At 33.3% G+C, this 16,318-nt stretch overlaps 1 protein-coding gene across 1 annotated transcript in view; it reads left to right on the top strand.

Moving 5' to 3' along the window:
• Positions 1–16,318, top strand: part of nkd2b (NKD inhibitor of WNT signaling pathway 2b) — a 68,090-nt gene that overhangs the window by 45,663 nt on the left and 6,109 nt on the right. Inside the window, exons 4-7 of the mRNA XM_073848007.1 lie at positions 10,308–10,350; positions 11,758–11,870; positions 15,610–15,705; positions 15,813–15,963. Of these exons, the coding sequence (XP_073704108.1) occupies positions 10,308–10,350; positions 11,758–11,870; positions 15,610–15,705; positions 15,813–15,963 (403 nt within the window). The remainder of the gene's footprint in view (positions 1–10,307; positions 10,351–11,757; positions 11,871–15,609; positions 15,706–15,812; positions 15,964–16,318) is intronic.

Below are 16,318 nucleotides of genomic sequence, written 5' to 3'. Positions count from 1 at the left end.
TTCAACAATCTGAACTCTAGAGATGTCTGACCTGAGCTCATTCTGCCTCATTCAGTCTTGTGCATTTATGTCATAATATTAACCTTTTATCTCAAAATCATATTTTTACATCATAATTTCAACTTTTTATTTCATTATAACTTGGCATGTCATGATTTTGACTTTGTATCTCATAGTTAACACTCAGTGTCTTGGTCATTTCCACTTTTTATGTCAGAATATCAACATTTTTATCTCAAAAGTATATTTTTATATAATAATGTCAAGTATTTGTCTCATTATGACTTGGGTTCTTATAATTTTGACTTTGTATCTCAGTTATCATTTAGTCCTGTGCATTTTATGTCATAATATCAACCTTTTATCTCAAAATTCAATTTTTAAATCATAATTTCAACTTTGTATTTCATTATAACTTGGCATGTCATGATTTTGACTTTGTATCTCATAGTTAACACTCAGTGTCTTGGTCATTTCCACTTTTTATATCAGAATATCAACATTTTTATCTCAAAAGTATATTTTTATATCATCATTTCAAGTATTTGTCTCATTATGACTTAGTATCTCATACTTTTATTTTTGTATCTCAGTTATTATTTAGTCTTGTGCATTTTATGTCATAATATCAACCTTTTATCTCAAAATTAAATTTTTAAATCATAATTTCAGCTTTTTATCTCATTATAACTTGGCATGTCATGATTTTGACTTTGTATCTCATAGTTAACACTCGGTGTCTTGGTCATTTACACTTTTTATGTCAGAATATAACATTTTTTATCTCAAAAGTATATTTTTATATCATAATTTCAGGTATTTGTCTCATTATGACTTGGTATCTTATAATTTTGACTTTGTATCTCAGTTATCATTTAGTCCTGTGCATTTTATGTCATAATATTAACTTTTATCTCAAAATCATATTTTTATATCATAATTTCAACTTTTTTGTCTCATTATAACTTGTACTTTAAACTTTGTACTTCATAGTAAACAGTATCTTAGTCATTTCCACTCTTTATGTAATAATATCAGCTTTTTATCTCATAATTATTACTTTTTATCTCATTATTAGAACATCATAATTTTGACTTTGTATCTCATATATATTGTTTAGTGCCTTAGTTGTGATTTATATGTCATAATATCAACGTTTTATCTCAAAATTATCTAAAAAAAAGTTTTTATCATTATGACTTAGCAAGCCATGATTTTGACTTTGTATTTCATAATTAACACTTAGTATGTTGGTAATTTCCATTTTTTTTGTCATAAAATCAACTTTTTATCTCAAAATTATATCTTTATATTAGAATTGAAAATTTTTATCTCATTATGACTTGGCATGTCGTGATTTTGACTTTGTATCTCATAGTTAACACTCGGTGTCTTGGTCATTTCCACTTTTTATGTCAGAATATCAACTTTTTATCTCAAAAGTATATTTTTATATCATAATTTCAAGTATTTGTCTCATTATGACTTGGTATCTTATAATTTTGACTTTGTATCTCAGTTATCATTTAGTCTTGTGCATTTTATGTCATAATATTAACTTTTATCTCAAAATCATATTTTTATATCATAATTTCAACTTTTTTGTCTCATTATAACTTGTACTTTAAACTTTGTACTTCATAGTAAACAGTCTCTTAGTCATTTCCACTCTTTATGTAATAATATCAGCTTTTTATCTCATAATTATTACATTTTTATATCATAAATCCAACTTTTTATCTCATTATTAGAACATCATAATTTTGACTTTGTATCTCATATATATTGTTTAGGGCCTTAGTTGTGATTTATATGTCATAATATCAACGTTTTATCTCAAAATTATCTAAAAAAAAAGTTTTTATCATTATGATTTAGCAAGCCATGATTTTGACTTTGTATTTCATAGTTAACACTTAGTATGTTGGTAATTTCCATTTTTTTATGTCATAAAATCAACTTTTTATTTCAAAATTATATCTTTATATTAGAATTGAAAGTTTTTATCTCATTATGACTTGGCATGTCGTGATTTTGACTTTGTATCTCATAGTTAACACTCAGTGTCTTGGTAATTTCCACTTTTTATGTCAGAATATCAACATTTTTATCTCAAAATTATATCTTTATATTAGAACTTAAAGTTTTTATCTCATTATGACTTGGCATGTCATGATTTTGACTTTGTATCTCATAGTAAACATTTAGTTTATCTTTCGACTCTTTTTAATTTCGGCTTTTTATATCATAATTTCAACATTTATCATAATTGTAACTTCATATCATAATTTACAGTTCTTATATCATAAATTTGACTTGGTCATAGTAATGTCTTTCTGATTTTGTCATAAGGTCAACCTTTTATCTCATAATTATGATATCATTTTGACTTAGTATTTTAAAAATATCTTTTTATATAATAATTGTTAGGTTTTTGTCTCATAATTATGCAGTCTTGCCCCATTTTTAAAATTATTTTAGGTGCTAACACAAAACAGTCTGTGTGAACGAACAAGAAGTAATTCTTAGTGAATTCCTCGTGAATCTGAAGACCAGAAGCGTTTGGCCTGTAGCTGGTTCTGCGGTGGGTTTGATGAAATGAGTCTCATTTTCTCCAGCAGATAGACATCAGCATGTTACACTTAGAGAGGAAGCAGATAATGAAGGAGCTGAATTAGTCGATCGGGCCGTCGGTATTTCAGCGGGCCGTGGCTGAGATCAGCGGAAGGGAGCTTTGGACGAGTCCAGGAGATGTTCTGTGATTTACGGGCCTGGGGAACTTCAAACGTCTGGCCTGGTCTCTGACGCAGATGAGCGAACAGACTCGCTCCACAGCTGTTGTTTCTGAGGCCTCTGGAGCACTTCATGTGCTGCCAAGAAAACACTGTGCCTCACATCTGACCTCAGGGTGAAAAGTCTCCCTGCGCTGGAGTAAAGGCCCTTCGGCCATATGTGGCACTCTAGTACCCTGGTGTTCATCGGCATACGCCCCAGAACAGAGCGCATCAATGGAATGGCACAAAGAGATGCATGCACAATTCAGTTTTCAAAATAGCCTTTGCTTAAAGGGATGGTTCGGAGTAGATTTGACTTCATTGCTATGCACTCCGAAGCCCATGTAAATACCCCATCCAAAGTTTTTTTTACCTTAGTCGAACATTGAGGGAGATATCAGACTTTTTCGAATGGCTTGCTACAGCAGTGAATGGTACATGTGATGTATCTCGTGAAATTGCACCACTAAACTTGCAAGTAATCTTACCAAACTTGTACAGTAGTGTAAATAGGGTATGTACTCACAAAACGCTGCATCAGAACATTTGTAAGTCCACCATGAGTGTTTTAAAAACACGTTTTACCAATGTCACTATGGTTTGGGAAAAGCACGTGAAAGTCCTCCTACTACATCTGTGTGCATGTCAACTTGTAGGTGGACTTTTACGTGCTTTTCCCAAACCAGGGAAGTGACGTCGACTTGTAGTTTTGGAGACTAGTAGTTCTCGGGTAAAACGTGTTTTTAATACACTCATGGTGGACTTACAAATGTGACCCTGGACCACAAAACCAGTCATAAGGTTAAATTTGACAAAACTGAAATTTATACATCATATGAAAGCTCAATAAATAAGCTTTCTATTGATGTATGGTTTGTTAGGATAGGACAATATTTGTCCGAGATACATCTATTTGAAATCAGAAATCTGAGGATGCAAAAAAATCAAAAAGACTGAGAAAATCACCTTTAAAGTTGTCCAAATTAGGTTCTGAACAATGCATATTACAAATAAAAAATTACATTTTGATATGTTTGCAGTAGGAATTTTACAAAAAATCTTCATGGAACATGAACTTTACTTAATTTCTTAATGATTTTTGGCATAAAAGAAAAATCAATAATTTTGACCCATGCAATGTATTTTTGGCTATTGCTACAAATATACCCCAGCGACTTAAGACTGGTTTTGTGCTCCAGGGTCACAAATGTTCTGATGCAGCGTTTTGTGAGTGCATACCCTATTTACACTACTGTAGAAGTTTGGTAAGATTACTTGCACGTTTAGTGGTGCAATTTACGAGATACATCACATGTACCATTCACTGCTGTAGCAAGCCATTCGAAAAACTCTAATATCTCCATAAATGTTCGACTAAGGTAAAAAAAACTTCGGATGGGGTATTTAGATGGGCTTCGGAGTGCATAGCAATGAAGTCAAATCTACTCCGAACCATCCCTTTAAATGAGCTAAGTTCAGTTCCAGAACAAAAATGTACAGATAATGTACTCACCCCGTTGTCATCCAAGATGTTTGTCTCTTTTCGTGACATTGTTTTTTGAGAATTTTTCTCCATATAGTGGACTTCTATGGTGCTCCGAGTTTGAACTTCCAAAATGCAGTTTTAAATGCAGCTTCAAAGGTCTATAAACCGAGGAAAACAGGTCTTATCTGGCGAAAAGATCAGTTATTTTCTAAAAAAAAAATGTACAATTTATATACTCAGGGTGCGGTTTGTGAAAAAAGCAGAGGGGGGATGCTTTTGAAAACTTTTTTCACTCTTCATAGGCAGAGGTTGACCAAACTTATGTCATTATTGCCTAATGTTAGTGTAATCTGTTAACAAAGCACATTACGTAGCCATCTTTTCAGGTAAGTACCAGATAATGAGTGTCACGTCATGAAATGTTTTTAATATGACGGATTCGTGATCACAATTTAATAAAAAAAAAATTGTAAGTTAGGCCTATTAAATGTAATGAAACTCCGAATCAGTAAACCACTGCGACGCAAAATGATTCATTTTTTGATGCACTCCAATCAGATCGTGGATCACTCAGAATGGGAATTTAAGAATGTGTAGCAAATAATTTGATTCAGAATGGGACTTAAAGCATGTATCGTGAACCATTTGATTCAGAATAGGACTTTAAAGTGCGTATAGCAACCTTTATCCTTAAATGCTCTAAAAAATTCTTTCTTCAGTCGTAAAGAAATTATGTTTTTTGAGGCAAACATTTCTGAATTTTTCTCCATATAGTGGACTTCATAAATGCAGTTTAAATGCAGCTTCAAATGATCCCAAATGCAATTATAAATGATACCAGACGTGGAAGAAGGGTCTTATCTAGTGAAACAATCGGTTATTTAATTTATTTTTTAATTACAATTTATATACTTCTTAACCTCAAACACTCGTCTTGTCTTGCTCTGCGTGAACTCGTTTTTTTTCCGGTTCAAGACAGGGTATGTCGAAAAACTCCCTTCTCATCACAATCTTCAAAATCGTCTTACATCGCTGTTTTACCTTTATTGTAAAGGGTGTTTGATCTGCTTTGCATGTTCACTTTGCAAACACTAGGTCGGTACACTCTTAAAAATAAAGGTGCTTTAAAAGGTTCTTCACAGCAATGCCATAGAAGAAACATTTTTGGTTCCACAAAGAACCATTCAGTCAAAAGTTCTTTAAAAAAAACATATTTTTTTACCTTTCTATAATCTTAAGAACCTTCTTTTGCCACAGAAACAGAAAGGTTCTTCAGATGTTAAAGGTTCTTCTATGTCATCGTGAAGCACCTTTATTTTTGAGAGTTTACTTCTGCAGCGATGTAGGATGATTTCAGAATGATTTTGAGCGAGAGAATAAAATGGGAGTTTTTTTAACATACCCGAACTGCCTTGAACCGGAACAAACATCGTTCAGGCAGAGCAAGAAAAGATGAACGTTTGAGGTTAAAACGTATATAAATTGTAATTAGGAAAAAAAACTGATCATTTCACTAGATAAGACCTGTCTTACTTGGCTGGGATCGTTAACAATCACATTTGGGATTGTTTGAAGCCACATTTATACTGCATATTGGAAGTTGAAACTCAGGGCACCATAGAAATCCACTATATGGAGAAAAATCCTGAATGTTTTGCCTCAAAAAACAATTTCTTTATGACTGAAGAAGGAAAGACATGAACATGAGAAAGACATGAACTTCTCTTTTAAATTGTCCTTTTTTTATGCATGCTTAAGTGCTCCAAATGAGCCATTTTGCAATAGTTTTCTGCTCAGTTTTTGACCGCTGTTAAATCTTTTTTGTCATATTGCAGCATAAATGGTTACAGCATGGTATTATACACATTTGCACCAATTTTCTTTCCAGTGTGTTCAATGAGCACTAAATCTGACCGATTCTTGGAAGTGAGAGTCTCCTGTGTATTTTTTGTTCGCTAGAAGCCAAGACCAAAGCAGAGATTACAACATTAGTGAAATGCTGTGGATGCTTTGGTGCAGAGTTGACCGCTGGATCTGAGCGCGTTAATGAGTCCGGTCTGGACGTTGACCAGCGTCAGGGATGTTACTGCCCGACTCTCACCACACAGCCAGATGCACGTCAGCTACTGTCTGTCATACACTGGCAACACAAGCATACACTACTGCTTAAAAGTCTGGGGTCAGTGAGATTTCTTTAAGTCTCTTCTGCTCACCAAGGCTGTATTTATTTGATCAAAAATTACGGAAAAAATCTGAAATATTATTGCAATTTAAAAAGGCTATTTTCTATTTGAATATACTTCAAATGTAATTTATTCCTGTGATCAAATTTTCAGCATCATTACTCCAGTCTTCAGTGTCACATGATCATTCTAATATGCTGATTTGCTGTTTAAGAAACATTTTTATTATCATTATTTTATTATCATTGTACACTTTGCCATTCAAAAGCTTGGAGCCAGTATCATTTTTTTTCTGAAGGACATGTGACACTGAAGACTGGAGTAATGATGCTAATAATTCAGCTTTGAACACAGAAATAAATTACATTTTAAAATATATTTAAATAGAAAACAGTTTTTTTAAATAGTAAAAATATTGTACTTTTTTTTTTTTTACTGTTTTTGCTGTACTTTGGATCACACATGAAACTTCTGAATCATATGGAAGCCTATTTCCGCCACTGAATTGAAAAAAAAAAAAAAAAAAAAGGTTATTGCGACTTATCTCACAATTGTGACTTTTTTCTCAGAATTGTGAGATATAAACTCATTTCTGAGAAATAAAGTTGCATTTGCAAGTTATAAAGTCAGAATTGCATGATATAAACTCGCAATTCTGTGAAAATAGCAGAATTTTTTTTCTTCTCAGAACTGGACTGGAGTTTATATCTCACAATTCTGACTTTATATCTAGCAATTCTGACTTTATAACTCACAATTGTGCATTTGTATTTCACAGTTCCAAGAAAAAAAAAAGAGTTTATATCACGCAATTCTGAGGAAAAAGTATATACTTAGTGGCGAAAATGAGCTTCCATAGAATGCCCTCTGTATGAAGTAGAAAAAACCTCTTTGTTCTTAACAGCCGTGATGCAAGATGTGATACTCCACAGACTCATTTTACAGTCATCACATGCTTATTTAGTCAAATCTAGGCCCTCAGAACACTTGGAGTGGTCTCTAGATGCCTTTTCAACAACAAGAGTTTGAGCTGGAAGAGTCAGGGACAATAAAGAAACTAGGGCCTGTTTTTTCTTGGGCTGCGGACTGGAAGCAGCTCTGTCTTAATGAAGCATATGGCCCACACATTGCTGCTTAAAAAGGGCCTCAGTGGGTGATGGCATTATGGGTAAAATACCATGTGTTAGTCTTTAAAATGCAGAGGGCGGTTAGATCTGGGATGCATCTGTTGCGCTGGGTGGTAATGAGTTCACAGACACGTGACATGGCCGTCCTGCCGCTGGAATTCAGCACAGTGTTGCGTTCTGGGAGGCGGATCCGTTTGAAATCAATACAGCTAATTGGATTGCAGAAAACACGCCTGGACTCGCCTCTCGGAGCTTCTCATTGGTCGATTGGATGACTTTCAAGAGCATGTTGCAGCGCATGTTAAAAAAAAGTGGAATAAAATCACATAAAGCATGTTCAAATCATTGTGATATTCACAATCTGATTTTTATATCAGCAGAAAAAATGATTACAAATTAAAAGATGTTAAAAAAAATTTCTGTGTATAAATTACAAAATTGTTATAAATTAAAAAGTGATAAGTTATTAAATTGTTAAATAATAAACTACCAATTATTACAGTTTAAAGATGTAAAAAAATTATTTGTGTATGAATAACAAATTATAAGAAATTGAAAGATCTGAAAATTATTTATGTTTGATTTATACACTAATGTTAAAAAAAAACATTAATAAGAAGAAAATAATACTTTAATTCATAAAGGTTGTATTAAATTGACTGGAGTAATGATGTTGAAAATTACAGAGATAAATTACATTGTAACATATATTCATATAGAAAACAGCTATTTTAAATTGCAATAATATTTCATAATTTTTTAGTATATTTGATTAAATAAATGCAGCCTTCTAATTCTAAAAAAATAAAATCTGCTACTAATTCTACATTGTAAATATTTACTATATCTGCTCTGCAGTGACTTTATATTCTATTACTTTCTATTATATAAAACCGAAAATCTAAAAAGAAATATATTATTTTTATATTTTAAGATTTTAAAATTATTTCTGTCTATGCATGTATACACTAATGTTCAAAATTGTTTGGTTTAATAAGAAGAAAATAATACTTTTATTTATTAAGTATGCATTAAATTGATCAAAAGAGATAATTACAAGTGTTTTCAACATTGATAATCATCAGAAATGTTTCTTAAGCAGCAAATCAGCATATTAGAATGATTTCTGAAGGATCATGTGGCACTAAAGATTGCAGTAATGATGTTAAAAATTCAGATTTGATCACAGAAATAAATTACACTTTAACATATATTCACATAGAAAACAGCTATTTTAAATTGCAATAATATTTCAGTATTTTTCTGTATTTTATGAAATAAATGCAGCCTTGGTGTGCAGAAGAGACTTCTTTAAAAATCTGCTACTTGTACATTGTAAATATTTACTATATCTGCTCTACAATGACTTCATATTATAAAATATTACTTTATATTATATAAAACTGAAAATCTAAAAAGAAATATATTATTTTCATATTTTAAGATGTAAAATTATTTCTGTGTGTGCATTTATACAGTAATGTTCAAAATGTTTGGATTAATACGAAAAATGAACACTTTTATTCATAAAGGTTGCATTAAATTGACTGGAGTAATGATGCTGAAAATTCAGCTTTGATCACAGAAATAAATTATACTTTAACATATATTCACATGGAAAACAGCTATTTTAAATTGCAATAATATTTCAGATTTTTTCAGTATATTTGATCAAATAAATGCAGCCTTGGTGTGCAGAAGAGACTTCTTTAAAAAATCTGCTACAACTTCTACATTGTAGATATTTACTATATCTGCTCTGCAGGGACTTTATATTATATAAAACTGAAAATCTAAAAAGAAATATATTATTTGTATATTTTAAGATGTTAAAATTATTCCTGTGTATGCATGTATACACTAATGTTCAAAAATGTTGGGGTTAATAAGAAGAAAATAATACTTTTATTCATCAAGTATGCATTATACAGTATACAGTATGATGTTGAAAACTCAGCTTTGATCACAGAAATAAATAACATTTTAATAGATATTCACATAGAAAACAGCTAATTTGAATTCTAAAAATATTTCACAATTTTTACAGTTTTTACTATATTTTTAATCAAATAAATGCAGCTTTGGTGCACAGAAGAAACACCTTGATAAAACCTACTACTAGTTCTACATTGTAAATATTGACTGTATTTAATCTGCAGTGACTTCAGATTGATTTTCAAAATCTGACGGTTGATTTTACAGGACTTGAGTGGATCTGATGGTTGTTTTTGAGGTTGTTGTCGACTGCTTGCTTTACTGTGTAATCGTGAGCAGGTTGGGATTTGTAGAGCGATGTGCCGTTGAGCATTTTTGTGGTTCAGACGTCGGTGGCAGCAGATGATTTAGTCTGCTCCTGATGGTGTTTATGACAGATCTCAGTCAAATGTCTGCATTTAACTCCTTCCATGTGATCATTTAGCAACAAAACCTCAAAGTAAAGTATGAGAACTTGATAATGTCTCAAATCACGACAATAAAACAGCAAATCTCGTCTCTTCAAGAAAATATCTAGCAATTTAGTTGTTTCTGTTGATTTGGGGTTGAAGTTAGCAGGGATTTTACAGTAGCCTATGTTTAATCGTATGTGACGCCGTCATCTTTTCACCACTGTCCCTGAGGAGGAAATGCTTTAGATGGAGGTGTTTGCTTTTCCTGTGGTTTCTGGGCTGTATATTGAACTAACACCTCCTCTCTTCATCTGCTCTTGTGTTTTTTTTCCATGTTCCTTCTCAAGGAGCTGAAGGACGGACAGACGCCAGTCCACCGCTGCCCTCTAGAGGGTGAGTACACACATCAGACACCAAACACATGCTTTAACTCAGTATTTGTGTCGTTTTCTGGTACAAATGTCTGAATATTCTTATGTTGAGATGCTTTGATTTAAGGTGCAAAATGACATAAGTCTTGTTTTCTGAGAAACTGATCAAAATGAAGTGAGTTGTACTACAATTGCTAAAACTATATATCAATAAAATAAATAGAAGTATAAAAAACTAATAAAAAAACTAATAATTTTTTTTATAAATACTACAATAGTATATAAATTATAATACAATTACACTGAAATTGAATTAAACTGCTTTAAGTGTAGTTTATATATTGTATTATATACTGAAAACCGAAATTATGAAAAATAGATTATATTATATTATATTAATTATATTATGTTATTATATTATTATATACTGACTACTATATATATTATATACTGAAAACTGAAAATGTACAAATATATTATAATTATATTATATTATATTATATTAATTACTTACTGAAAACCAAAAATATAAAAATGTAATATTTTTAAATATTATATTATGTTATATTATTATATACTGAAAACCGAAAATGTAAAAATATATTATTTTTATATATCATATTATGTTATTTACTGAAAACCAAAAATATAAAAATAGATTATGTTTAAGTATTATATTATATTATATTGTTATATTATATTATTTACTGAAAACCGAAAATGTAAAAATATATTATTTTTATATATCTTATTATTTACTGAAAACCAAAACTGTAAAAATAGATTATCTTTAAGTATTACATTATGTTATATTATATTATATTATATTATATAGGCCTACTGAAAACTGAAAATATAAAAATAGATTTTTTTACATTATATTGTACTATATTATATTATATAATATACTAAAAAACAAAAATATAAAAATAGATCTTTTTTATTGTATTATATTATAATAACTAAAAATATAAAAATAGACGATTTTTATATATTATATTATATTGTACTATATTATATTTTATTATATACTGAAAACCGAAAAAATATAAAAACAGATTATTTTTATATATTATATTGTATTATATACCGAAAACCAAAAATGTAAATATACATTCTTTTATATATTATATTATATACTGAAAACCGAAAATGTAAAAATACATTGTTTTGATATTATATTATATTATATTATATTATATTATATTATAAAAACTGAAAATATAAAAATAAAAGCTAATTCAAAATATTAATAAATAATACAATATTATAAATAATACTAACAGATATCAGCCAGTAAGGTCATAAAAAATTACTTTGTTTTCCTTCTGAATTAATGTTATTTTTCTGACTCCATTGGCAGGTATTTGTTTTTATTTTAAGCATGATTTAGTGAACTCACAGTATTTGTGTGTATGTGTGTGTTTAGTGGTTTTGCCTCCAGAAAAGGCTGAAGGATGTGAGAGTTTTCTGCCGTCTGAATATGGAGAGAAAGACGCTCTGAAGGAAACCTGCAAAGGGAAGAAACGCATCAATCTAGATGTAAGTTCACAAGAAAGAGCAGCTAAATTCAATGTATGCAATCTATATTTACTTATATAATAAGTTGTCTATGGGGGCACCGTCTGTCATTTTCCTGATTTAGTGCTCAAATAACACTAACACAGAGTTGTGTGTCTGGGTTGACTTTAAAATGCTGCTCTGATAGTGCAGTAAGACTGAATGAGACACATCAGTGACATCTGAACACATTGCCAGAGGCCTGAAATCACTAAAGACGCCCGCAGCATCTCCAGACATTCAACAATTATCATCCGTGTCACCAGATACCGGTGAATTACAGCTGCTGCTAAAAAGCTGAAACCGAGAATTGTGGTTAAAAAACATTTTTCCTGGAACAAGACGAAAAGCGCCTGTATAATCCCACGCAAATCTCCCTCATACATCCTCTCCAGTGGCGTCTTAAGAGCTGACCTGAAACACAATACCTGTGGAGATTCAATCTTTCCTTTATTAAAAGAATAATTGGACCATAAATAAACATTCTGTCATCATTTAGTCACCCTTATGTTTTTTCAAAGCTGTATGACTTTTATCCTGTGCAAAAACAAATGATAAAGCTACTGTTTTACGTGCATTACTATGAAAATGTATTAGTTTTTTTAGTTTTTTTTTTTTTGTTAATCTGGCAACACAACCCTTACTCCAAAAGAAAAAACACACACACACACACACATGGTTACTTTAACACAAACATATTTTAACCATATCTGTAGTGAAACTGTGGTTATACAAAAAACATGGTTACTACACTTTTACTATATTAAAATCACATTAATTTTCTTAAGGGATTACTTTCTTTATTTTATATTGTAGTTTTTGTACTGCTTAATTTTTTTTTACCGTTTATTATATCTATTAGAATTTTGTTTTATCTAAAAAAAAAAAAGATTTACAAAACTGCTTCCAAGTCCTGATCTGACCGAAGCTCCGAACTGAATTAAATTATTTGCGAATGCTCTCCGAAGCCCCAAACTGAATCAAATGATGCGCGACCTGGACCGAAGCTCCGAACTGAATTAAATGATTTGCGAACCCGCTCCAAAGCTCCAAACTGAATTGGATGATTCGCGCACACGCTCCGAACTGAATCAAATGATTCGCAAACCCGCTCCGAACTGAATCAAATGATTCGCAAACCCGCTCCGAACTGAATCAAATGATTCGCAAACCCGCTCCGAACTGAATCAAATGATTCGCGCACACGCTCCGAACTGAATCAAATGATTCGCAAACCCGCTCCGAACTGAATCAAATGATTCGCAAACCCGCTCCAAAGCTCCAAACTGAATTGGATGATTCGCGTGCACGCTCAGAAATGAATCAAATGATTTGCGAACCTGCTCCAAAGCTCCAAACTGAATCAAATGATTCGCGCACACGCTCCGAATTGAATCAAATGATTCGCGAACCGCTCCAAAGCACCAAACTGAATCGGATGATTTGCGCACACGCTCCGAACTGAATCAAATGATTCGCAAATCCGCTCCAAAGCTCCAAACTGAATCAGATGATTCGCGTACACACTCAGAAATGAATTAAATGATTCGCAAACCCGCTCCAAAGCTCCAAACTGAATCAGATGATTCGCGCACACGCTCCGAACTGAATCAAATGATTTGCGAACCCGCTCCAAAGCTCCAAACTGAATTGGATGATTCGCGCACACGCTCCGAACTGAATCAAATGATTCGCAAACCCGCTCCGAACTGAATCAAATGATTCGCAAACCCGCTCCGAACTGAATCAAATGATTCGCAAACCCGCTCCGAACTGAATCAAATGATTCGCGCACACGCTCCGAACTGAATCAAATGATTCGCAAACCCGCTCCGAACTGAATCAAATGATTCGCAAACCCGCTCCAAAGCTCCAAACTGAATTGGATGATTCGCGTGCACGCTCAGAAATGAATCAAATGATTTGCGAACCTGCTCCAAAGCTCCAAACTGAATCAAATGATTCGCGCACACGCTCCGAATTGAATCAAATGATTCGCGAACCGCTCCAAAGCACCAAACTGAATCGGATGATTTGCGCACACGCTCCGAACTGAATCAAATGATTCGCAAATCCGCTCCAAAGCTCCAAACTGAATCAGATGATTCGCGTACACACTCAGAAATGAATTAAATGATTCGCAAACCCGCTCCAAAGCTCCAAACTGAATCAGATGATTCGCGCACACGCTCCGAACTGAATCAAATGATTTGCGAACCCGCTCCAAAGCTCCAAACTGAATCAGATGATTCGCGTACACGCTCCGAACTGAATCAAATGATTTGCGAACCCGCTCCAAAGCTCCAAACTGAATCAGATGATTCGCGTACACACTCAGAAATGAATCAAATGATTTGCGAACCCGCTCCAAAGCTCCAAACTGAATCAAATGATGCGCGACCTGGACCGAAGCTCCGAACTGAATTAAATGATTCGCAAACCCGCTCCAAAGCTCCAAACTGAATCAGATGATTCGCGCACACGCTCCAAACTGAATCAGATGATTCGCGTACACACTCAGAAATGAATTAAATGATTCGCAAACCCGCTCCAAAGCTCCAAACTGAATCAGATGATTCGCGTACACACTCAGAAATGAATCAAATGATTTGCGAACCCGCTCCAAAGCTCCAAACTGAATCAAATGATTCGCGCACACGCTCAGAAATGAATCAAATGATTTGTGAACCCGCTCCAAAGCTCCAAACTGAATCAAATGATTCGCGCACACGCTCCGAACTGAATCAAATGATTTGCGAACCCGCTCCAAAGCTCCAAACTGAATCAAATGATTCGCGCACACGCTCAGAAATGAATCAAATGATTTGTGAACCCGCTCCAAAGCTCCAAACTGAATCAGATGATTCGCGTACACGCTCAGAAATGAATCAAATGATTCGCAAACCCAGTCCAAAGCCCCGAACTGAATCAAATGATTCGCGAACAAGCAATGTCAAAATTAGAAAATAAATGTCTCTTTTAATGTGGTTTTTGCTAGTGAATCACTTGAACTGAATGATTGATATCACAGGTTTGAACCAATCGGAGCGGTTCCAGCGTAAATGACTCTTCAAAATAAACACGACACTGTCAGTTCCACTACTGGCTCAGCCAGCTTTTTTATGACATTAACTAAAATAAACGCAAAAGGTATGATGTTTACAAATAAAATATCAATATTTCCATTCAAAATTGAAAACATCCCTGCTGAAAAAAACTGCTAAAACCAGCGTAGACTGGTTGGCTGGTCTTAGCTGGTTTAAGCTGGAAGTAGCTGGTTTTAGCTGGTCTCTGAGCCTGGCCAGGCTGGTTTTAGCTTGTGGTTTCCCAGCCTGACCAGGCTGGAAAAGTGGCCAAAACCCCTCTAAAACCAGCCTGCCAGCCTAGGCTAGTTTTAGCTGTTTTTTTTCACCAACACAAATCTACGAACATATTGAGGTGAGGTAACCGTTTTACTGCTAACTTGTAAAAACACTACATTAATATGATGAGCTGCAGCTTAAAAAACATGTTAGATGGAAAACTGTGTGCATTATGATTATGTCTGTTCACTATATTTGCAAGTTTGAGCACTGCAGTTCAGTTGCTGACAGTTCAATAAGAAAATCAGCTGAAAGGATCCAGTCATCTCATACCACTGAAGTCAATCTTACATTTATCAGTATATATTGTAAAAACTGGTCACGTGTGTAACTGCACGTTTGTGTGTTTGATCTCTCAGGATCTGGAGTGTAACGTGTCTCTGGTTGATGACAGCAGGCAGGAGTGGGTCTTCACGCTCTACGACTTCGACAACAGCGGAAAAGTCACGAAAGAGGTTAATATGGACATTTTATACGGGCCTCTTTCAGAGACAGACGCCTGATATTCATTCCCTTCAGTAAAACACATGAAAATGTGTTCATGTTGTGTGTTGTGTTTTAGGACATGTCCAGTTTGATGCACACTATCTATGACGTTGTGGACTCATCCGTCAATCACTCGTGTAACGGCAAACGAAAGACCCTGAGAGTGAAGCTGACGGTCTCTCCTGAACCCGGAGCTCGCAAAAGAGATCCGACACACACCGGAAACGGTACTAATCACACACACACACACACACACACACACACACACACACACAAATATACAAATATAAGCACAAATATAAGTGTTTAGCAGCAGTAATGGCCGACTTGACCTAAATATTGTGGTATAGTTTTCATTTGTTTATTTTCTCTTTTTATTCGAATGAACTTGATGGACAGAAATATCGTATTTTATTCAAATAAAGAAATCAACAATGTAAAAGCAGCCCTAAAATTATGAAGCACTAACAGTTAAAAGACTCAAAACAAACTCAAACTAATATTAGAACTAGGGCCGGGACTCGATTAAAAAAATTAATCTAATTAATTAGAGGCTTTGTAATTAATTAATCGAAATTAATC

Source organism: Garra rufa, chromosome 9, assembly GCF_049309525.1.
Source record: "Garra rufa chromosome 9, GarRuf1.0, whole genome shotgun sequence".
In the NCBI taxonomy this organism is placed as follows: Eukaryota; Metazoa; Chordata; class Actinopteri; order Cypriniformes; family Cyprinidae; genus Garra; species Garra rufa.
This window is presented reverse-complemented; position numbering and strand designations above follow the sequence as displayed.